At 35.4% G+C, this 24,190-nt stretch overlaps 2 protein-coding genes across 3 annotated transcripts in view; both read left to right on the top strand.

The window, feature by feature from the left end:
• LOC136037213 (uncharacterized) overlaps positions 1 to 19,048 on the top strand; it is a 44,160-nt gene extending 25,112 nt beyond the window's left edge. For both annotated transcript variants that reach the window (XM_065719804.1, XM_065719805.1), the window contains exons 6-7: positions 3,474 to 3,588; positions 18,772 to 19,048. In XM_065719804.1, coding sequence (XP_065575876.1) covers positions 3,474 to 3,588; positions 18,772 to 18,963 — 307 coding nt within the window. In that variant the 3' untranslated portion in view covers positions 18,964 to 19,048. The remainder of the gene's footprint in view (positions 1 to 3,473; positions 3,589 to 18,771) is intronic.
• Positions 19,049 to 22,627: 3,579 nt separating this feature from the next.
• The window catches only part of LOC136037208 (histidine ammonia-lyase-like), a 44,456-nt gene continuing 42,893 nt past the window's right edge, over positions 22,628 to 24,190 (top strand). Inside the window, exon 1 of the mRNA XM_065719796.1 lies at positions 22,628 to 22,817. Coding sequence (XP_065575868.1) covers positions 22,763 to 22,817 — 55 coding nt within the window. The 5' untranslated portion in view covers positions 22,628 to 22,762. The remainder of the gene's footprint in view (positions 22,818 to 24,190) is intronic.

A 24,190-nucleotide genomic window follows, 5' to 3' on the forward strand; every position in this document is an offset into this window, starting at 1 on the left:
GTTTTTAGTCGTACTGATAATTAGTCAATTTTGTCATTGAAACAAAGAAGGAAATTGAAAAGAACTGGGTTAGCTTTGAATTTAATGTGCCATAATCCCAGGGGACACGATAGTCCAAATTGCTGTTAGCACATGGTTATAATTACAAGCATGGACCATGTTAAGTTTATTTTGGTGCGACTTTGTCAAATTCGGCTTTGAAAAATGTACGGATCAGGCTACCCATTTTTTTAAACAGTTCGTGATACTGTAGTAAGGACCGACCCGGCTCAATAGTAATCAAAACTTTATAAAACGGAGCTTATACCAATAGTTACATCAAAAGAATTGCATTCTAATGCTGATTTTAAAAATATAAGTTTCTTCAAGTTTATTCTTACCCATCAAAATTTACGAGCCTGAGAAAATTAGTCTTATTTTAGAAAATGGGGGAAAACACCCCCTAAAAGTCTTAGAGAAAATCACACCATTATTTGGGATTTTTGTGATTCTTTTGATTTCCATTAAGATTTAAAATCTTAACGAAAATCACACCACTCGATTCAGCGTATCAGAGAACCCTATTGTAGAAGTTTCAAGCTCCTATCAACAAAAATGCGGAATCTTGTATTTTTTGCCAGAAGACAAATCACGGATGCGTGTTTATTTTTTTTTTTTTAGGGGTGATCGTATCGACCCAGTTGTCCTAGAATTTCGCGAGTGGGCTCATTCTAACGGAAATTGAAAGTTCTAGTGCCCTTTTTAAGTCACCAAAAAATTGGAGGGCAACTAGGCCCCCACCATCGCACATTTCCCCCCCAAAGTCACCGGATCAAAATTTTGAGTTAGCCATTCTGTTCAACTTACTCGAAGACCTAATAATTATGTCTTTGGGGATGACTTAATCCCCCCCCCGTCCCTGGGTGGGGGCTGCAAGTTACAAGCTTTGACCATTGTTTACATATTATTGTTAATTATGAAGTGTACAGACGTTTTCAGGGGGACTTTTTCGCGTTGGGGTGGGTGAGGGTCGCGGGGAGGAAGTTACGTGGGAGGATCTTTCCATGGAGGAATTTTTCATGAGAGAAGAGAATTTCTATGAAGGGGGCGCAGGATTTCCTAGCATTTAAAAAAAAAACAATGTGAATATAAATAATTTTTTTCAACTGGAAGTAATGAGCAGCGTTAAAACTTAAGACGAACATAAAATATTTCGTATATAAGAGGGTTCGTCTCCTCCACAATACCTTGCTCTTTCCGCTAAAGTATTTTTAGTAATTTCAACTATTTATTCTAAGGCCTTTGTGATTCAGGGGTCATTCTTACAGATTTGGGACAAAATTCATTCTTTAGTGTAAAGAACGAGGTATTGACGAGGGGGTGAACCTCCTCATATACGTAATAAAAATATACAAACATTGAAGTTCGTTGCGTAAGTTAATTCATAAGGTAGGTATGCTTATTACGAAAAAAATAAAAAAAATCTAGTTGCATTTTAAAGTAGCCAGAAGTTGGAGGGTAACTAGGCCTCCTCGCCCACCCTTTTTTTTCAAAATTGTCCGATCAAAACTATGAGAAAGCCATTTAGCCCAAAAAAAATAAATGCAAATTTCGTTTTAATTATTAATATGCTGCGAGCCAAAATCAAAACATGCATTAATTAAAAAACGTTCAGAAATTAGATAAAAAAACAAAACAAGTTTTTTGAACTGCATGTAAGGTGCGACATTAAAACTTAAAGCGAACAAAAATTATTCCATATATAAAAGGGGTTGACCCCTCCTCAACGCTTTGCTCTTTAAGCTAAAGTTTTTTATTGTTTTAAAAAGTAAAGATGTGAGAAAGAATCAAACTTTAGCTTAAAGAGCGGGGCGTTGAGGAGTGGTCAAGTTTAATCGAATGGTATCGAATTAATCGAAATTTAATCGAATTTACAGCGTATATGTCTTTGCGTAGACATATAAATCGATCTTTAGTAGATGACCAATGCTTACGTTCTTTTATTAAAGGATTTTGGGATTCGATTTTGTCTGTTCTGATAGCAAAGGATTGTCGTTGATTGATAAAAGAAATGGTGATAAAACTAATCACTTCTGGTCGTGAAGTCGTGTAATGGCAGAAAAGACAAAACTAAGTCTAAAAAATTCTCTCCTCTTTGCACAGTATCTAGCATATCAAATATCTCCCAGTGTTGCCACCAGCACTAAAAAAAACACAACAAATGTCACGAATACCACCGAAATAAAACTGGAAATTGCTTCTGTCCTTAATGAGGTAGAGAATAGGCAATTTACGTTCCTTGTCTTATGAATTACGTTCATAAACGAAAGTTATACAGGGCTGCACTGAAACTGCAAACCCTTGTGATTGCTGACAAAATATGAGAGTGAAAGGGTAATTTATTTAATATCTTTTGTCGAATACAGTGAGGTACAAGATTTTATATAAGACAGAACTGGGGATCATTATTTTCTTGTCGGTTTTTTTTAACTGTGTAAAAGTGTCTGTCAGGAGGTTAATGCCCGATTTTGAAACATGCTTTTTGTGAGTTTTATCTTTTAACGAATATTGTTGTCCGAGATCCCTATTGAAGGCATTTCTCCATGCACAAACTTTCTTGGAATCACTGACGCAACATGTGTCATTCTTTTTTAATACATATTTGTCTAATAATACGGAATGAACCGGGATGCGTAAATGAATTAAGCGTAAATAAATTAAGTATAATATTAATCAATTTTGAAAAAGTTGATTTCTTCTCTTTCGAGCCTTTTTTCATAGTATGTGACCATATTTATCATTTTTGGTACAATGTTTTGTTATGTTTTGCACATTCTACGTTTCTGATTTGCATATTTCTTTTTTGTAGTCCTTTTCAGTGTTTCCTAATGGTTAAATTGGTGCTAGCCATTTGTGTTACAGGTAAAAACAAGCATTACCTATTAAGGACTTACCCTTGTTTACCCTATTAAGGACTTTACCCCTTGTTCGACTCTTTAACCGTACTTTCGTTCATCGTCGTATTTGGATGGTCCCCCTGATCGTAAAATCCCCTGATTTTGCTGGTTTGCTCAGTTATTCAATAGATAGGCAAATTGGTTATAATTTGCCGAGAGAGTTCAATGTTGGTTCATAGATTCCTCAGATTTGTTTTTGACCGACAAATTGAAATTTAGGACTAAAAACGAGATTTGTAATTACTTTACTATCAATAAACGTGCAATATAGAGACTTGGCAACTAGATAAATTTTAAACGGGTCATAAACCCCTAAGATATTTTTTTTGAAGTGAGTTTTGGATGGAAGTCTCGAATTGATGCATACTAACCTCAGTTTCTCATCTAAACTGAAAATAAAAATAGTTGCATGACTATTTTTTTCTTTTTGTTGTTCGAGTTATCTAAGTTTTTTCTTTATATTTTAATCTCGTTTTTGTCTGCTGTTCCGAATACTAGCATAAAACATATTTTTTTATATATATATCCTTTTTTCAGTTCCTTCAGGACCTATATTGAATGTTCTCAGCAGCACGTGTTTGCAAGGTGTGGTCATGAGACCTCCGTTTTTACAGGATCATTCCTTGACAAAATGGCTGGGTCATTAGTGCATGTAAGTTATTTTTCAAAGATTTCTCATTTCCTACATAGGTATTTTTAGAAGTCTTATTCATGCCATTTATTATGGTTTAGCGGGTTGGCTAGTTTCTATTTTTAAAGACCATGTATATTGACAGTGCTTTGAGTTAGAATGGATTGCTAATTATCGAAAGGAAACACGCCTGAAAAAACAACGCCAGCTAGACCAAAACTGGTTGGCTTTCGATTGCTGGGACTAGTAAGCTATACCCTAAGTGTTCCAGGCTCTGCTTGAATGGTGTTATTGATATTTTGGGTAGATACATGAAGTTTATAATGAAAAAAGAAATCACCAATGCAACAGCACAAACACGTAAAAAAAAGACAGAAGGAGAAAAGGAAGGAGAAAAAGAAGACAGAAGGAGAAAAAAAACTAGTTATAGAGCAACATTTGCAGGAATATTTATTGGAAGAGAATCAGTCCCTAACAATTATTTGATCCTCCTTTTTTAAATTACCACTTCAGGCTTTAAAACTATTTATGACATTTCTTGGCTACAATTCCTGTTGATGCTCGAGAGTAACTAATTTATTTTCTTTTTTTCTTAACTTTATAATTTTTATAATTCTATTTTTTTATAATTCAAATACCATAAATGAGGGGTTTTTTTCGTCCTTTGAAATGTATACTTTTGAACTTCCACCAGGAACACCCTTTAGAAAACACATAAAGATCTAAATATCGGGCCCTAAAAGTTCCTCTGTTTTGTAGAAGGACTTAATCTCCCTAAAATATGGACCAAGATTGTTCATTGTATGCTGTTCCTCAGTGTTACAATCAACAGTGTTTATTGGCATGGACAAAATAAATCAAAGAGTAAGATGGATGCAGAGACAGGAGGCCCCATTTCCATAAGGTGTAAACTTGTAAAAAGTCAAAACTGAGTAATGTTCGAAAAAATTTGTCACTTATCTGGTAAAATTTTTTGCTGGGCTGTTGAAAGTGTAAGCCATTCAGCCATTGTAAGCCATTCATTTGGTGGTGTCCCTCAGTATTACAATCAATAGTGTTTATTGGCATGGACAAAATAAATCAAAGTGAAAGATGGATGCACAGATAGGAGGTCCCATTTGTATAAGATGGAAACATGTAAAAAGTCACAAGTGAGTAATGTTCGAAAAAATTGGTCACTTATCTGGTAAAATGTTTTGCCGGGCTGTTGAAAGTATAAGCCATCCAGAAAGGGATGTTTACCATGAATTAATAAAATCAGGAGTGACAAAAGAATTTGAAAAATAGGTTCGAGAACATGTGAAATAAATTCATGAGGTAGAAAATATGGAAGAAAACAATTGCAAATGCAGAATAGGGAGGAGTCGTTGATAGAGCTGTGGATGCTACGGATGATTTGGTAAACGCAAATAGAACAATTTTGGATGGTGAGACGGAAGTTAGGTTAAAAAATGACTATGAGTTGCTGAACACTGATCAAAAGAGAATTGTTGACAAAATTGTGAACTGTGTTACCAGAAGTGAAGCTGCCACATCCCTAAAAATGGCTGTATCAGGATTTGGTGGTACCATAAAATTGGTGGTTTCGGTGTCGTGAGGACACTACTTTGTAACAACTTGAAGAAAGAACATTGTCCTGCTGCAGTAATAGTACCTACTATTATTGCTACTTATAGCATAAATGGTATAGCAATACATCGCTGCTTCAGTTTATTTGTTGATTAGGAAACAACAGCAAAATACACACCGTCCACCACTAAATAACTGATGTCGTCGCTTCTTTAGATGTGTATTCACTTGACACTAATTGAAATAGGATCAGCTGACTTACCAATGGGTATAGCTAACCATGTGGTTTACGAAGTGAAAACCTGAATAGCCTTCACAAGAGAAACATCGCGAAATCTTGCAGAGCTACAACTGATGAAATTGTACATCTTTGCTTAAAACTAGCTGTAGAGGGAAAAACTCTCGTCATTCTGATGCCTAGCAATGAAGATTGTATGACTTGTTAATGGGTTGCTTCTTCAAAAATATAACTCAGATTATGTTTCACCTGTTACGGCTGATTTACTGGCTATAGTTGTCAAAGACAAAAGAATTGAAGAAGAAGAAGTGAAGAGTGTGTCAAACTTCGGCAACGCCAGAAAAAGAACAGCAGATACCTTGACGAATCAATACTTGTAGTAGGTGCACATGTGACGCTCCGAAAAAGTATTTCTGTTTATAAAGGGCTCGTCAGTGGATCAATGGGTTATGGATTTGAATCACTACCAAACGGTGAAATAAGTGGTATTCTGGTCAAGTTTGACGGATGGGAAGCAAGTGAATTAGATAAGAAGACAGATTCCACTTGAACTTACGGCTTCTTGGGAAAAATTGTATCTTACTTTAGTCAAATCACTCTTGATTCTTCTCGGGAACACTAGAGTTTTCAATTTTCAACCGAATCAATCCTCTCAGAAGTTTTGGTAATTACTCTTGCATAAGAAGGGGGCGGGTGAAAAAGAGATGCAGAGAGCCCAGATCGTTTCTTGTTAAGTGCCCCCAACTAGTGGCACTTACTTTAAGAAAGTTGTCACACGGCAAGAAAATCAATTTCGTGCTAAGATAGATACAATTTTCTATTTAAAGCTGATCAATGCTTCTTGAAAGCCAGATGAATTTATACATCACTTTACTTATGCAAAACTTCTTTTATAAGATCCATCATTCTTAAAATTTCGAAGGGCGGGTAACCTCTTCTTTGTGGTACACACCAAGAAAAATTAAATAATTACTCTGCTCGGTCCAAATGACTCCGCAGGACTCGGTCCAAAAAACATAAAGGCCATAATTGGGTCCGTGGACTCTGGCGCCCCATCAGAAGCATGCAAGGATACTTAATTTGTATTGTGGAGTGCATACACTGGGCCTTTGGTATCTCCAATATACGTCTACTCTTTTTACTGTCAAACTCCTTTCACAAAGCAGAACTACTGGCAGAATGCACATCGTCTGCACTAGAATTACAAAAGGATTTTCAATTTTACAATCGGAGAGCTAAAATGGTAAGAGAAAGCAAGACATATGAAGAAATTATGTATAGGAATTCTTGCAAATTTCCCCAGTGTAAAAATTTCCTCTTAAATGTTCACCCTCTGGAAATTTCCCTCTCCATACGAAATTGTCCCCTTGAAAAATCCCCCCATTAGAAAAATCGTCCTCCCCTATCCTCCTGAAAAATGTATGCACACTTCCCAATAACAAATACTATGCATAAACAATGGGCAAATTTTATAACTTAAAGACCTTTCCCCGGGGTTGTGGGGGGACATGTGATCTCAAAAAGATATAGTTATTGGCCTTTCAACTATGTTGAACAAAATATCTATCTCAACATTTTGATCGGACGATTTTGGGGGGAAAGTGGCGTGGAAGGGGACCTAGTTGCCCTCCAACTGTTTGGCTACTTCTAGGCCCACTGTGTCGATGGAATCACCCCTGGAAAAAAAAAAATAAATACGCATCTGTATTTTTTTTCTGGCAAAAATTAAAAATTCCACATTTTTGCAGATAGGACCTTGAAACTTCAACAGTAGGGTTCTTTCACATGCTGAATCTGATGGTGTGATTTTCATTAAAAATATATGACCTCTAGGGGGCCTTGCCCCCTTTTTTAAATTTAGACAATTTTTATCAGGCTAGTTAAAGGGGCTGTAGTCCCCCCCCCTCAAGAAAAAAATTAAATTATGTTTTTAAACCTTATATAATCTGATCGGTTTTATCATTCATTCCTTAGTCCCTACTCAAAACTTGCATTCAAAAAGCTAAAAAAAAAACTTAAAGTAATCCCTTAAAAAACAGTTTTTTTCAAGTTAATTTTTAAAGCTTTTGTTGGTTGGCCCAAGGAACCCCAGTCAGCCCTCCTACCTATAAAACTCAAATAAAAAATAAATCTTCAAGGAAAACATATACCTGCAATATTGGTAAAATGCAAGTTTGTTCAATTGGGTGGAAATTTGTCTTTCGAAACAATTGTCAGGCTAAAAAATAACGCGATGGATTTATGTCAGAAAGTCATAATATGCCTCACTGACCTTGAACATTTCCAAATTAGACAGAAAACGTTGCTATATCGTTATTTATACTAAGTAAAATAAAAACAGTTTACTATTATTTCATGTTACGATAACTGTCCCTTCATAGATTATAGTTTTCTGTAATAATTTTCTATAATCCTACAAACATAGGGAAATATCACCAGTTGATTTATTTGCACTAGTTTTATTAATATATGTTAGATAGAATGGGAAGTAATAATTTTGGTTTATTTTAAGGTTCAACTTCACTCTTTACTTCCCTCGAAAAAACTTTGTTTTTTCAAATTAATTTTTTTTTTCAGAAACAATCACTCAAGTCTATAACAATCGAACACCAAAAGGTGTCTTTTTATTGTTATTGTACTAAGGGGGTTGTTTACTCTGGTTTCGTTGTCTGGCATATTGTCACATACGAAATATTTTTTTCATTAAACACTTGTCAATCTTTTCTGCGTCATTTTACGCGCTGAAAATCGTTTCAAAGGTGGGAAAATTGTTCCTCCTTTGGCCTGAGCCATAAGAGTACCACATTGACTGATAAAAATAAAAATGAAAAAAAATCTTCTTATTTGGTAATTTCGGAGAGTTTTAACCATTAGATCACACTAGCAGAAGATACCTTTTCTCAGTTTTGCTCCTCTATTTCCCATTATAAATTTTGAATTCTTTAAACAACTTTTTTCTTAAGACTACTCAGCCATTTTACAAATATGTAGCACCTTGCTTCCTTCACCAATATTCCTAGTAATATCCCTAGGTTCTAGCACAGTCAGCCTGCTACTCCATGTCCCTTGGTGAAATTAGTTACATATTGAGGACAGAATAAATTAAGTAAGAAAAAGTTTTCCTTTTAATTAACTACCATTGCCAAGAAAAAAAAATAGAAATATATTCGTTTTGCCATTGAATAGAAAATACACTCTAAGGCGCAAAATAAAATACCACAAGGCTCCGTGACGTATTTTTATGATGCTTCACAAATTCTTATGCTACTACTACTACTAACAACTCACCGCAGCACCAAGCTGTCTGAGGCCAACACACCTACCCACGCTCCTCTTCCAACCCAATCTATTCAAAGCCTCCCCCTTTACACCCTCCCAGGAAGCTCTGATTTCCCTTAAATCTTTCTTTACGACATTCTCCGACCCCATCCACGTGCGACCTGCTTTCCGTCTTGCTCTAGATGTTTGGCCAAAAAGGACAATCTTCAGTAATTTGTTATCCTTCATCCACAGAACGTGCCCTATCCATCTCAACCTTTCTCTCATCTTAGCCCTAGAAAGCAGGACTGAACCACACTTTTCGTAGTTTCCTATACTTCTCTTATAACGGCCCTGTTCTTTATGTTTACGGATTTTTTTTCCGTCCTCTAAAAGTTCCTGTTCATGCGCCTGATACTATTTGTAAATCAAGGCCATATCAACACCTGGGCTTAGTGAGTGGTTGCCAAAAGGCATGTCAAGGATAGTAGGTCCACAAATAAGGAGACCTGTTCCAAGTTGTATTTTAAATAATTAAACAGACGTTTAGTATTCCATCCGTATCAACTGTAGGTTTTTGTCATTAATGTGTTTTTCATTTAATTGTGCTTGTTTATCCTTGTCTTACTATAAGATTTGAATACATTTTTTTGCATCGTCAATATCATGACAAACAGAAAAATAGACTACCATTTTTGAAGTACTGTATTTACGCGGCCTTACTTTTGCACGGAACAGTCAAACAGTTCGTGGTAACGAACTGTAGTAAGGAGCGACCCGGTTCAATAGTAACCAAAACTCTAAAAAATAGAATTTCGATACCAATAGTTACATCAAAAGAGTCGCATGTTAATACTGATTTTAAATATATAAATTTCATCTAGATTAGTCTTACCCGTCAAAAGCTACGAGCCTGAGAAAATTTGCATCATTTTAGAAAATAGGGGGAAACACCCCCTTAAAAGTCATACAATCTTAACGAAAATCACACCATTAGATTCAGCGTATCGAAGAACCTTATTGTAGAAGTTTCAAGCTCCTATCTACAAAAACGTGGAATTTTGCATTTTTTGTCAGAAGACATATCACGGATGCGTGTTTATTTGTTTTTGTTTTTTTTCCAGGGGTAATTGTATCAATTCAGTGGTCCTAGAATGTCGCGAGAGGGTTCATTCTAATGGAAATTAAAAGTTTTAGTGTTCTCTTTAAGTGACAATAAAAATTGGAGGGCACCTAGGCCCCCTCCCACGCTCATTTTTCCCAAAATCACCGGATCAAAATTCTGAGATAGCCATTTTATCATAGTCGAAAAACCTAATAACTATGTCTTTGGGTATGACTTACTCCCCCACAGTCCCCGTGGGAGGGGCTGCAAGTTACAAACTTTGACCTGTGTTTGCATATACATATAGTAATGGTAATTGGGAAGTGTATAGACGTTTTCAGCAGTATTTTTTTGGTTTGGGGGGAGGGAGAGTTGAGGGAGATTATGTGGAAGGATCTTGACATAGAGGAATTTGTCATGGGAGAAGAGAATTTCCAATGAAGGGGGCGCAGGATTTTCCAGAATTAAAAAAAAAAACAATGAAAAAAACTACAGCATTAAAACTTCAAACGAACAGAAATTATTACGCATATGAGGGGTTTACCTCCTCGTAATACCTCTTTCTTTACGCTAAAGTATTTTTAGTAATTTCAACTATTTATTCTACGGCCTTTGTGATTCAGGGTTCATTCTTAAGGAATTGGGACACAATTTAAGCTTTATTGTAAAGAGCGAGGTATCGACGAGGGGTGAACCCCCCTCATATACGCAATAAAAACATACGAATATAGAAGTTCCTTACGTAAGTTCATTCGTAAGTTAAGAAATGTATATTTTCTACTAATGAAAACGTTTGTAAAAAATTGAAAGTTCTTGTTGCCATTTTGAGGAATCAAAAGGTTGGAGGGCAACTAGGCCTCCTCCCTCGCTCCTTTTTTTCTTAAAATCTCCCGATTAAAACTATGAGAAAGCCATTTAGCAAAAAAAATATTAATATGCAAATTTTTTTTATTATTTATGTGCGGAAAGCCAAGATCAAAACATGCATTAATTAAAAAACGTCCAGAAATTAAATTAAAAACAAGTTTTTTTTAACTGAAAGTAAGAAGTGACATTAAAACTTTAAACGAACAGAAATTACTCCGTATATGAAAGGGGTTTTTCCTCTTCAACGCCCTGCTCTTTACGCTAAGATTTTTTACAGTTTTAAAAAGTAGAGTTAAGAGAAAGAGTCAAACTTTAGCGTAAAGAGCGGGGCGTTGATGAAGAGGCAGACCCTTTCATATACGAAGCAATTTCTGTTCGTTTTAATTTTTAATGTCACTTCTTACTTTCAGTTAAAAAAAAACTTTTTTTTAATTTAATTTCTGGACGTTTTGAATTAATGCATGTTTTGATCTTGGCTCTCCGCACATAAATAATTAAATCAAAATCGGCATATTAATAATTTTTTTTTTTGCTAAATGGCTTTCTCAGTTTCTAGTGTATGTTCATCTTAATTTTTAATGTCGCTTCTTACTTTCAGTTAAGAAAAAACTTGTTTTTTTTAGTTAATTTCCATAAGGCATGACTTCTTTGGCAAGCAAGAATTGTAATCCTTTTGGGCTTGTCTAAGAATCTTTTGCGCACTATAGCTTAAAGCGATAAATTAATCAAAGTTATTCCTTGGTGAATACCCTGTTTGAGGCCAAACGTTCTGTAAGTCGTAGTTAAAGACGCTAGTTAAGTAGTTTGGTTTTATAACAAAACGAGAGCTAAAAATAAATATAGACGTACGTCAAAGCTTTTTGCTGGTCCAGGAGATTAGAATTATGAAAGTAAACTTTTTATCCCATAAGAAGACATTTTGAAACTTCTAATTTTAAGAAGATAGAAAATATTGCTTGTCACTGGACTACAAAATTAAATAAACTGTAACCCTGGCAACTTGGCACGGATATCAAATCGTTCAAGGAGGAATCTGGACTTTCATATGTAAAAAGTAAAAACTTTTTATGTATTTTTTTCTTTTTATAAACACAATAAGAATTTGCCTTTCAATTTTTACTTTCAATACTTTTCAATATCTTTCAATACTTCTCATTACTTTTCAATACTTTAAATGCTTTTCAAAGTTTTTCAATAGTTTTCAATACTTTTCATTATTTTTCAATACTTTTCAATACTTTCTGATACTTTTCAATGCTTTTCAATACTTTTCATTACTTTTCATTACTTTTCAATAGCTTTCAATACTTTTCAATACTTTTCATTACTTTTCAATACTTTTCATTACTTTTCATTACTTTTCAATACTTTTTATTGCTTTTCATTACTTTTCAATGCTTTCAGCACTTTTCAATACTTTTCATTTCTTTTTAATACTTTTCAATGCTTTTCAACTTTTCAATACTTTTCATTACTTTGAATACTTTTCAATACCTTTCAATACTTTGAATACTTTTCAATACCTTTCAATACTTTCAATACTTTCCAAAAATATCACTGAATACTGTAGCAACAGCTTGGACAATTAAATATAAAAAAAAACGTTTTTTTTTTTAAATTGAAAGTAAGGAGCAACATTGAACCTTATAACGAACAGACATTATTACGTATATGAGGGGGTTCGGCCACTCCTCAATGCCTCGCGGTTTACGCTAAAGTATTTTTAATAATTTCAAAAGAGCTTTTTATTCTAATTAAACGACCTTTGTGATTCAGGGGTAATTCTTAAGGGGACAACACGCTATATTTTGTTATTGTTTCAAACAGTAAAGTTGTGAGAAAGAGTCGAACTTTAGCACAAAGAGGGGGGCTTTGAAGAGGGGACAGCCCCTTTCATATACGTAATGATTTCTGTTCATTTTAAGTTTTAATGCTGCTCCATACTTTCAATTGAAAAAACTTTTTCATATTTATTTTTCCATTTTTTGTAAATGCTAGAAAATCCTGCGCTCCCTTCATGGAAATTCTCTTCTTCCATTACAAATTCCTCCTTGGTAATTTCCCCCTACATAACCCCCTCCTCTCAACCCTTTCCCCCAACCAAAAAAATCCCTCTGAAAATGTCTGTACACTTTCTAATAACCATTACTATATGTAAACACTGGTCAAAGATTGTAACTTGCAGCCCCTCCCATGGAGACTGTGGGGGAGTAAGTCGTCCCCAAAGACATAGTTATTAGGTTTTTCGGTTATGCTGAATAAAATGGCTATCTCAGAATTTCGATCCGGTGACTTTTGGAAAAAATGAGCATGAGAGCATGCCCTCTAATTTTTTTTGGTCACTTAAAAAGGGCACTAGAACTTTTAATTTCCGTCAGAATGAGCCCTCTCATTGCATTCTAGGAGCACTGGGTCGATACGATCACCCCTGGGGAAAAAAACAAACAAAAAAACAAATAAACACGCATCCATGTTCTGTCTTGCGGCAAAAAATACAAAATTCCACATTTTCCCAGATAGGAGCTTCAAACCTCTACAGTAGGGAACTCTAATACGCTGAATCTGATGGTGTGATTTTCATTAAGATTCTATGACTTTAAGGGGGATGTTTTCCCCTTTTTTTCAAAACAAGGAAAATTTTCTCAGGCTCGTAATTGTTTATGGGTAAGATTAAACTTGATTAAACAAAATCAGCATAAAAATATAATTCTTTTGATGCATCTATTGGTATCAAAATTCTGTTTTCAGAGTTTTGGCTATTATTGAGTTGGGTCGCTCCTTACTTATAGTTCGTTACCACGAACTATTTGATAACTTCTATACCATTATGTCAAATAGCGCTCCAGGATGAGACAAATTGTTATTTCTTCCTATTTTGTTTGATTAAACTCCAAGTCCTACTATGAGAATCTAGGTTTTGTAAAAGTTTTCATAATAAATTATTTCCATTTCTTTGGGGATTTTCGTTAGTAAATTCTTTAAGTTTTAAAAGATGCTTTATCTGTTTCAGTGGGAAGCTTTATTATCATTTTATATAAAACCATTTTTTTCTAATCAATAGGTCCCATAGGTTAATAGGGCCAATAGGTCAATAGGAATTTTGATTATTCAAGGTTTTTATGATTTGAGCTCTTGCTTCTCCAATTAATATAGCAACAAAATAGATTAATCTTAATGGCGAAAAATTATCTAATGATTGGTTTAACTCTTTTTCATCTGTTATAGGAATCAATTCAACGTCGCCGAGCTCTTGTCATAATTTTTGCCAAGTTTTCATGTGAAACTCCTCTAGATTTTGTTTGACCCTTGTCACTATGCGGAAAAACAATATGAAAATCAGACATAGTTAAATGATGATCAGGTGAGTCAACAGAAAGAACAGACTTACTGAAAAAGCCATTGAGAATTAAAAAATATCATCAGTGAGCGAATCTGACTTGTACACTTACCTAGTTTAAAGCCTGCCGAGCTAATGAATAAGATAGTGGGCATTCTAAATGCTATAAAGTATTTTCATCCACTCTAAGTTGCAGGTTAAATTTTACTTAAATCAACATTAAAGTCTTTCATCAGTAAAAAAAAGAATTAAAACAAGCTGTCTTGCCAGAAATTTTTCAAAATAATTTTCATCTTCATCTAGCTTAATTAAGGACTGAGGTAAATAACTACAACTAAAAGCTTTTGATTATTTGGAACAACAATTTAACTTACGCGAAACTCAAATATCCTTTCGAAATCTAATGGCAGGACTCTCGCCGCTAGTGTACTGGTGTGCAGTTTTGACCACGACATCTCTACTATCTTGCTTTTTTCGGCTCTGGCCAACATGGAAAGATTGGTAATATTTCTCATGGATATTTTTAATAAAGTAAAAAAGTTTCCCAATGGCCAAGTCTGCCTCAAACCATGAAACATATACAATCTATATTATTCTAGAATTGCAGCTTATTCACACTAAGGCTACTTATGTGTCTAGCATTTATCAATTGTTTCCTACATTTATTTAAGTCAAGAACTATTTGATTGAAAGACCATCACCGAGTTACTGCCACATAAGCACTTTAATAATAATTGCAAAATCACCTCGCTGTGTTACACTATTATTGATACCCCCCCGCCCAAAAACCCCCGCCTCTCAAAAAATTACCCCCCAAAAATTCACCCAGAAAATTCATACCACGGAAAATGCCTCCAGTAGATAGTTCTCCCCAGAAAATTCCATCCCCTTTATTCCTCCTGAATAATTTCAGATGTTCATTGGAAAGAAAATAGAAAATTCTACTCACCTGTTTAAGTCAGAGGCAAAACTATAGCGTTGCCTCTAGTAATTTTTCCCAAAGGCACTTCATATGAAAGGGGTGGTAGAATAAACTTTGGAGGAGGTTCATTCCATTGGATATTGAAAGTTCTATCTCCATTGTTAACAATCAAAAGTGACCAAAAGACAACCATCCCGCCCTTTTTCCCCCACTTGCATCCGATAAAAATTATGAGATATCTATTTTATTCAAAATAGTCCCAAGGTTAAATAATCATACCTCTGGGATTGACAAGCTGCCTTTGAAGAAGGTTTAGGGGCATTTTAAACTAAATCAAAAGGCGCTATGTTCATCCAGATTACAAAAAAAGTTGATCTGTTCTATTTTAAGAACGGCTGAGGTTTTAAGTTTAAACTTTCAGGACATCTTGAGGGAGATTTTTGAAGTGGCTGTAAAGCTGTCAGTTCTCCTCCCATGTCCTCTTTAGCTACAATCTCTCCAATAACATCAAATAAAAATTTTCAAATGACTATCTTGTTCAAAATAGTCTAAAAGCTAATTAACTATTCCTATGGGGATAGGATAACCCTCCAAATCCTTGGAGAGGAATTCCAAATACAATCACAACATACTATTTGCATGCTAGCCTTCAAAAGGGCCTATCAGCAACATCTAAGGTACGACTGGGACATTAAGTTGAAACTTACACGGTGTGTCAAAAAGTATTTGGAGAGTTACAAGCCCCCCTAACCCTTCTTCCTTTTTAAATGCCACCTCCCCCTAACACTGATCAAAATTTCGAATTTTGCAAAATTATTTTTGGGCTAAAATCCCCCTCCCTTTACTCTTTTTAGATTTCTCCCATCAATACTGATCAAAATTTTGAAAAGTGATTTTGTTCAAAATAGGCAAAAGGTCTAGTAACTATGCCTCCAGGGATGCAATCTCCCCGAAAGCTCTGGGGCAAGGATTGTGAATAATACATAAAGTGTTTAACCTTCTTTAACTGCTCTTATCCTCTCCCTATAGATTAACTTACTGCCGTCCTTAATAATACACCTTCGTACTGTGAATCAAATCCCTTCAGCTAAACAAAGCATTACAATGTGTGCCAAAATATTTCTGTGCTATAAGAAGGGAGGTGTCACCCTGCGGCCCCCTTGTAGATATTCTCTGCATTTTTCCACCGAAAAATCCGTTTTTCATATAATTTGATCCCCGTTGAAAAAATTTCTCTATCTAAACTAAAAGAATTCAAAGAACTCTAAAAAGAAACTAAAAAGAATTCTGTTGATGAATTCAGGGAAATTGTTCCCAGAAAATTTCCCCACCGAAAGTTCTCCCCCAGTAAATTCCCCTCCCTCTACATAAAACTCCTCCGCAAAAATGTCTATATGTTTCCCAATAACAAACACTATATGTAAACAATGGACAAATTGCTAAGCTTACAGCCCTTTCCCTAGGGGCTGTGGGGGGTCAAGACATCTGCAGAAGCATATTTATTAGACCTTTCAGTTATGATGAACCAAATGTCTACCTTAAAATTTCATACGGCTGTCTTTGGGGAAAGGGGCATGAGGAGGTGGTTAGTTACCCTCCTTTCTGTTTCTTCGCTTAAAAAGGAACTTAAAATCATAATTTTTGTTGGAATGAGCCCTCTCCCGATCTTCTACGACCCTTGTTTTGATAAGATCATCCCTGGGAAGAACGAAAAAAACTACAAACAACACACATTCATAATCCTTAAGCCACAACGAAGACCAAACTGCCTTTCCATCATAAAAACAACAGAGTTGGGACTTGTTTTAATCCTTGTTTTAATTTTTCAAAACACAGCTCCAAATATTTGTGTATGAGATGCTTGAGACCACTACAGTGGGCTCAACTCTGATTGTTTTGCAGTTAAGGAGGGGGAAGGTGCCTCAAAGGGTGCATTTGAATGCCAAAACATCTTAACTCTCATTAAGCCTTCAGATAAATACGGAACTAGTTCTAAGGAAGAGGGGGATAGAGGTACAAAATGAGATATAATCCCTCTTGAATTGTGGGAATATTTCTGGTCTAGGCTCTTATTATGAAAGTAAAGAATAACCTTAAACCCCAAAATGAGCTGAATTTATTCTGCATTAGAGGGGGCTGCTCCCTCCTAATTCTCAACCTTTCCTTCGTGGTCATGGCAAATTTGGAGGATGCTCATTCAATTTAGAGTTGCGAGTTCTAATCCTTTTTTAAATCTGAAAGTGATTGGAGACCAACCAGCTCTGTCATAGGACAGTTTTCCACCGGAAGGAATTTCCCAGGGGGAACGCTGGCTCCCATTGATAACTTGCAAAACCTTTGCATGAAGACAAGTTTTGCTACCCTAAAGTTTGTCTGAAATTAATAAAAGGTAGACCAATCAGTTCAAATAAGTGCTCCAGGATCTGTAAGGATGAACAAGCCTTATGATTCCTGCTTGTATGTCCCTCCTTATGATAGAGGAGAAATCGCTAAGTATTGTGATTTTAAAGTCTAATTGTGATTGGGCTGTAAGGCATAATAGTCTAAATTACGTTGATTAGTGCCACTTTGGCTGTAGGTAAAATTTGGCTGTAAAATTTGCTACCAAATTTTAAGTGAATACGAACACTTAAGTGAGGAAGATAGGTGTTACTCAGAAGTAGTAGCTACTACTACTAACAACGTACTGCAACACCAAGCCAACTGAGGCCAACACAGCTGCAAATGCTTCACCTCCATGCCCATCTATTTAAAGACCTATTGATATCTACCGAAGAAGTCTGCGATTGGTTATCTCCTAAATTGCCATTTTTGTCCTATTTGGGACAACATTAGAGTTTTTTGGTACGAAGTAACATAACATAGCACTTTTCTCATTCGCGATCTATCGTCTAGCTTACAAAGGCAGACAAGTCAATGCAAATTATGGTTTGGACAATGGCGATTTCAATTGTGAAGTTTTTACTTCAATTTTACGTCCTCTTTGGTGGACCTGGGGCTATTTTTTGAATTTTCAGCAACTTACTTTCACAATTACAATTTAATGTCCTACTAAGTCTTAACAGACATTCACACTTGTAGCTTTGTTGTAAGTGTCTTTTTAAGTTTGTGTTACAATGGGGCGAGCTTCCGCCCCGTACTAGGTTGCAGCTGCCGCTTTAACCGCAATTTCAATTTCTTATGTACCTAAGATGCACCTTAAGTAGTAGCTAAGCTGTTTCTAAGCTTGGTTTTAATCGCCTTTATCTGGCAAATCTGTACAACACTCTTGCTCTCCCCCACATCCTCTACATTGCACCCTTGTGGAGGATTCTTACAAATGCTGGTAAACCGAAAATCTGCTCCAGTTTCTTCCGTTTTGCAAAATGCATACTGGAATATCTAAGTTGGACACCCAGTTCACTGCTCATCAATACTCTTCACATAGCAGATCTTACTATAGCTGTTGCTAAACTTAAAGAGAAACAGAACTGAAAGATTTAAATAAATGCTTGGAACCAACTTCTTCTAGAATAGTCATATTGTCATAGTTGTATAGTGCTCTTTTGCTTTTTCTGTAGGGCTCCGTCATTTTCTTTTTGTATGAAGACGGGTTTTCTATAAATAATCATGATAATAATAATAATAAGTAGCAGTCTTGGCAACTCAGCAAGTATATTTATTTCAATTAATTTTCCACTTTGAATGGTCCAAAAAAGCTCTTTTATCTTCAGGTAACATTTTGATTTAAGACGTTCTCTTTTCTACAGTAAGCGACTCAAGGGAGGTGAGCTCTTTTTTCTTTTCTTTTTTTATAATAAGAAACAAAGCTGTCTGTCTTCGTGACATGTACAAGATGGAAAAGAAACAAGCAGTGACACTCTTTTTCATTAGTACAATAACTTTTTACTTCTTGATTTAAATTCTAGGGTTACTGTTTGGCTTTTGACCTGTCACAAGGCTGCAACAAAGAAGAAGAAGTGTCAGAGTATGATAATATCTTATCTAGAGAAGAGTCTTTAGAAGTACGGGACGAGGTTACTAAATCTAATTGCTGTGGACTAAAATCACTTCCCCTGGTGATAATTTTTTGGTGGTTTATATCTACTTTCATCAGGTAGATCTTTTTAAAGGCTGTGTTGGACAAAGCCTACTTATTGTGATTTTTGTTCTCTCTTGTACAATAAAGCTCATATTTATTCCTTAGCATTGTATTTTTATAAATGGATCTTTCTGTAAGTTATGTATGCTTGATATTTATTGTTTAGCCTAACAAGCCATATCCTTGATAGCCTAGTACTTTTTGTGTTGTAAGATTCATAGCGTCATCAGTTGCTTAATGATGTACATCTACTCTTGGAAGTTCAATAATAACCAGCTGCGTGGAGGCCAACCGTAAAATGAAATTCTACCACCACTACTGCCAACAACTCATTCCAGCACTACACCGTCTGAGGATGACATATCTGTGCACGCTCTTCTTCCATTCTAATATATCCAAAGCTTCCCTCTCTAGCCCTTCCTGTGAAGTCTCAATTTCTTTAAAAATCTTTCCTTACAACCTCTTTTCACTCCATTCAAGGAAAACCTTGGAAGACCTCGTTTGTACAGAGATCGATGGAAAAATAGGACGATCTTCGGCAGTCTAAGATGAGCTAACTTTTGACTTACTTTGGCTTAAAGCTCTTGCTCGGCACCATCACCAACGTACAGGGAACCATATGTCAGTGCCATTAGTCTTCTCCAGAGTGGCCTATTTAGGGCGAGTGTACAAGCTATATTGTGATCGTTGGGGTCGATGCACCGCGCACTGAGTCAACCTCGGACGATATCTTCCCATGTCATGCGTAGTCTACCTCTGGGGCGTTTCTAGTCCTTTGCAGTTGAATGAAAGTTAAAGATAAGTCGGACAGGTCTTTGAACAGGAAGGTGAAGTAAATGACTCTGCGACCGGGATTTAAGCTATTCGGACAGGGGTGGTAATTTGAGGTACCGGAGGATCTCCATATTCCGTACCATATTCCAACATCCAACAGAAATCTTCCTGCAAAATCAATACCAAACGGATACGCCAGCAGACGAAATTTATTTTTTGCATGCTTACCAAGCGGTCAGCATGCGAAAAATTCATTGCCTGATTCATTGTCTTCGGCTGGGAGTGCAATGCGTATTAGGTGCGAATCATCCGACACTCTGTGGTTTTCCCTCCAATTTTTCCAGGTACCCATTTACAGCCGGGTCGATTCTGCCTGACCTTACAGACTCACGCCATTGACCGCCATTCCAAACCAAATAACCAACGACACCAGAACTCATATATATATATATATATATATATATATATATATATATATATATATATATATATATATATATATATATATATATATATATATTATATATATATATATATATATTATATCAAAAAACACAAAAAACAATACAAAAAAGAAAAAAAATTGCCGAAACGCCGTATGGCTTGTGTAGCCATTCTCAAGACTACAAAACGATTAAGATGATTCTCCATTTTCACAAGGGGTTACAATAATTCAAAAACCTTAAAAAAGAAAATCAAATGTTTGAAGCTTAGTACATATAGTTGTTAGAAATCCAAAAATCAAATATCTTCGAACAGACTTAGTATGAATAGACATTAAATTGCGCAAAGAGCATAAAACAGGTAATTGATAAAAATATTTGTATATATTTAACAAGGGATTATAGCAATTCAAAAACCTTAAAAAAGAAAACCAAAAATTTGAAGCTTAGTATATATCGTTGTTAGAAATCGGACTTGCTTTAATAATCAAATATCTTTGAAAGATCAGTATGGAAAGACAGCAAATTGTCTGTGGTAATTAAAAAACGTGGTCGCCTGTAATTAAAAAAATATTTGTTGATATATTAACAAGAAATTACAACAGGTTAAAAATCTTAAAAAAGACAAACAAAAATTTGAAGCGTAATAGATATCGTTGTTAGAAATCGGTCTTGCTTTAATAATCAAATATCTTTGAAAAGACTCAACATGAAAAAACAGCAAATTGTCTAAAATTGTTAGCAGTTAGAAGACAAGCGACAATGAGAATCCATATATAGAAGCCTGTTGCGTGCCGAGTGCCGGGTTTTTAGGTAAAAAACGAGAGGACACCCTATTTAAGTGAAATTCTCAGCCATTTTGTTCAAAAAAGGATCCATTTTTGCCCTAAGAGGATCAAAATGTCGAGGATTGTAAATTATAAGATACCCATTTGATTAGTTATGGGATGAAATCATTCACTGGAGGTTTGATTAGTTATGGGATGAAATCATTTACTGGAGGTTTTCAACACCTCCATCCCTTATGAAAAACGTATCTGCAGTAGGCGGATCAAGCTCTCCAGTATGGTGTGAATGCCGCAGCGAGTTTCATGTTTATTCGTAAACTGTCAGCTGATAATGGCATTTAGTTACTACATTTTTTGATAAATCATTAGCAGATAATTACATTTCTAAGTAAGAATAGATGTCTTACCTGGTAGGTACGCAGGGTGGGGCCTCCGGGTCCAGGCTTCCCGAAATCTCATGATTTTTATTTTTATTTTTCTGTAATTTTCAAATACTTGTCACAGAATGAATTTGAAAGATTTGTCCCCCCCCCCCCCGAAACGAATTCCCCCATACCTTTCTGGATCCTACTACAAGAAAGTGACGTTCCCTACCTTTCTGTGCCACAAAACATCATGTTTTTGCTGAAAGAAAGTTAATTCCAGGGTCAGTATTGTTTCTAATTTATGCATATTGTTTCTAATCTAAATTGCCTGGACACAATATGAGACGGCCTAGTCTTTTTCTGAGCGATTAGAATAAGATCTTTTTTATAACTGAAATATTTCCCACCCCCACTCCCTCTTCTTGTCTCCTCTTTTACTTGTTGCTAATAAGCCATTACTTAAATAGCAGCCTATATGTATCTTCCCTGTCCTTCACAGACAGCGTAGCCCTTGTGAGGATTAGTGGCTTGATTTTATTTATATCTTATCTATCTATCCATCTATTATCTGCTACGTGACCAAAAAGTATTACAAAATCCGATGGGAATGGGTAAGCATAAGAAAAAAGCTAAACCCGGGGCTTAAACGACACCGTGACTACGTGAGTGAATAGGAACTTTTAGGTAAACGGTGATGAAACCTAAGAGGGCTCAACCTTCTGTCAGCTGTATTCAGTATTTTTTTTTTTTTTTATAAAAAAAAGATATTCAATGTTTTTTTTTCTGTTCAAATAGAATAATTTTCCTTCTATTTTAGGATACACTTTTGAGCTAATTCCGGTTAATAGGAATATTAATTTGATGCAATTATTTGTGGGTTCTTTGCAAGGCCTTATCCATGGGAGGAGGAGGGGTAAGAGAGTTTGACCCCTCCCCCCGAAATATTTGTCCGACCCGTAAAAACGTCATGAAAATGAGTATAAACAAATTTTTTATGCGTTTTCTAGTTTTTTTGTAGCCCCCCCCCCCCGAAAAAATCTATTGTAACCCCCTCCCAGGAAAAAAATCTGGATACGGCCCTGATTCTTAGCGTCAGAAACTAGTCAATACACTTTAATGTCATGTATGATGAAAGTTTGATTTTCTTCGTATGTTGCTGATATTCAGTATGTCGAAGAAACGACGAACTAATAATAATAAATGACGCAAACCCTTCATTTATGTATTATGCAACGATCACTTTGCTTTTATGCAAATTCTTATTTCAAATTGTAAATAGCTAATTTAAATTTCAAAATGAAATGTTTACGGCGGGGGGTTTATCCTTCTTGCACATAATCTGTTGAGGAGTATTCGACCAATCAGTGATAGGATTTGGAGGGTGTGTTTCTGTGCCTTAACAACTGAACTTCAACATCCTTCGTCAGTTTGATACGCTAGAAAGGAAGATGAAAGTATCTGTGAAAATTGGAGATGATTGGCTGCAAGTGCCATGTCATGATGGTAAGAAGCCTTTCTTAACAAAGTTTGGGAACAGCCTATGCTTCAGACGGCGAGAGCTAGATTAGCCTGAAAAAAAATTTAATATTATACCGTTGTATTTTTGGAAATACTGTTTGGGAATATATCCGCCCAAAAGTTCCCCCATAAAAGTAGTAGTTCAGTTTTTTTTTTATTCTTAGCTGTTGTGAATCGAAGCGCAAATTCAGCTTTTCTTTTTAGCGTTTGCTAAAGTTTTTCTGCAGTAAATTGCTTTTCTATATCACTAAATGCTCAATCACAGTGAGATTTTATTAGCGCCGAAATTTTGCTAGCTCGACTTCAGTGGTGGCTCTGGCCTCTCTTGCGCCCAGGACAAAATTTTCTATCTGTCTCCCCAAAAACTTTCAGGGCAAAATTTAACCAAATTTTCAATCATTAATTTTTTTCAATTTATATATTGATTGATCATTTTTTTATAATTTTTAAATTTATTACTTAAATTATTAAACTATTATTAATTACTTTAATGTAATTATTTCAAATATTATGTTTTAATTATTTTTTTATTTATCAATTACTTAATAATATATTTATTATTTTCATTTAGTAACTGCGCCCTCTACTTTGTTCTATAAAAATGAAATCTGTAAAATTACAAAATTATTATAACCATCAGATTCTTTATTTGAAATTTTGCACCCTAAAATTTCTGTGCCCTGAGTAGGTGCCCCGTCTGCCCCAATAAAGCTGCCTCTGTTCTACTTTGAGACATTACTTTGTGAAGCAGGTTTTCTTAACCATTTTTGTTCTCCGAACATGTTTGCATTGAGTTTAAGAGTTAGGATCTTTACTGAAGGAGGGAGATTACCATTTATCTTCAAACACAAAGAGTAGATAACCAGTAAAAATTCCGCTGTATAACACAGTAATATGCCGCTTTTCTAGTTATGTTGAAAATTTTTCGATGGGATTTTTTTCCCATTCCAGAAAAAAAACGTTAAACACGTAAATCTTAAAAATATTTTTAAAGACATAGTTGAAATAAGAAGAATTTTACTGTTTTACAGACAGCTAAGCAGTCCTCGGAGCCGTGGCTCAGTCCTCGCCCCCCTACCCCGCTGGAGAGGACTTAATTAACTTGGAATCCTCTCCAAGTGAATGTTTACATAGGATGTACAGAAACAATGGCTGATAAAGTATTGATACAACCTAAACGGAGCTGTGACGAAAAAAAAACCAATTCCTATTGAAAAGGACAACCTTTCCTCTTTAGCTACCCAAAGAAACTAGAAAATTCTCCTGGTTAAAGCGTTTGAAGAGAGAGAGCGTGGGAGTTTTCGATTCTTTTTTGTTGCCAGCATATTTTTAGGTTAAAAGTGTATTAGCATTTTGTA

Source organism: Artemia franciscana, chromosome 16 (assembly GCF_032884065.1).
Source record: "Artemia franciscana chromosome 16, ASM3288406v1, whole genome shotgun sequence".
NCBI lineage: Eukaryota > Metazoa > Arthropoda > Branchiopoda > Anostraca > Artemiidae > Artemia > Artemia franciscana.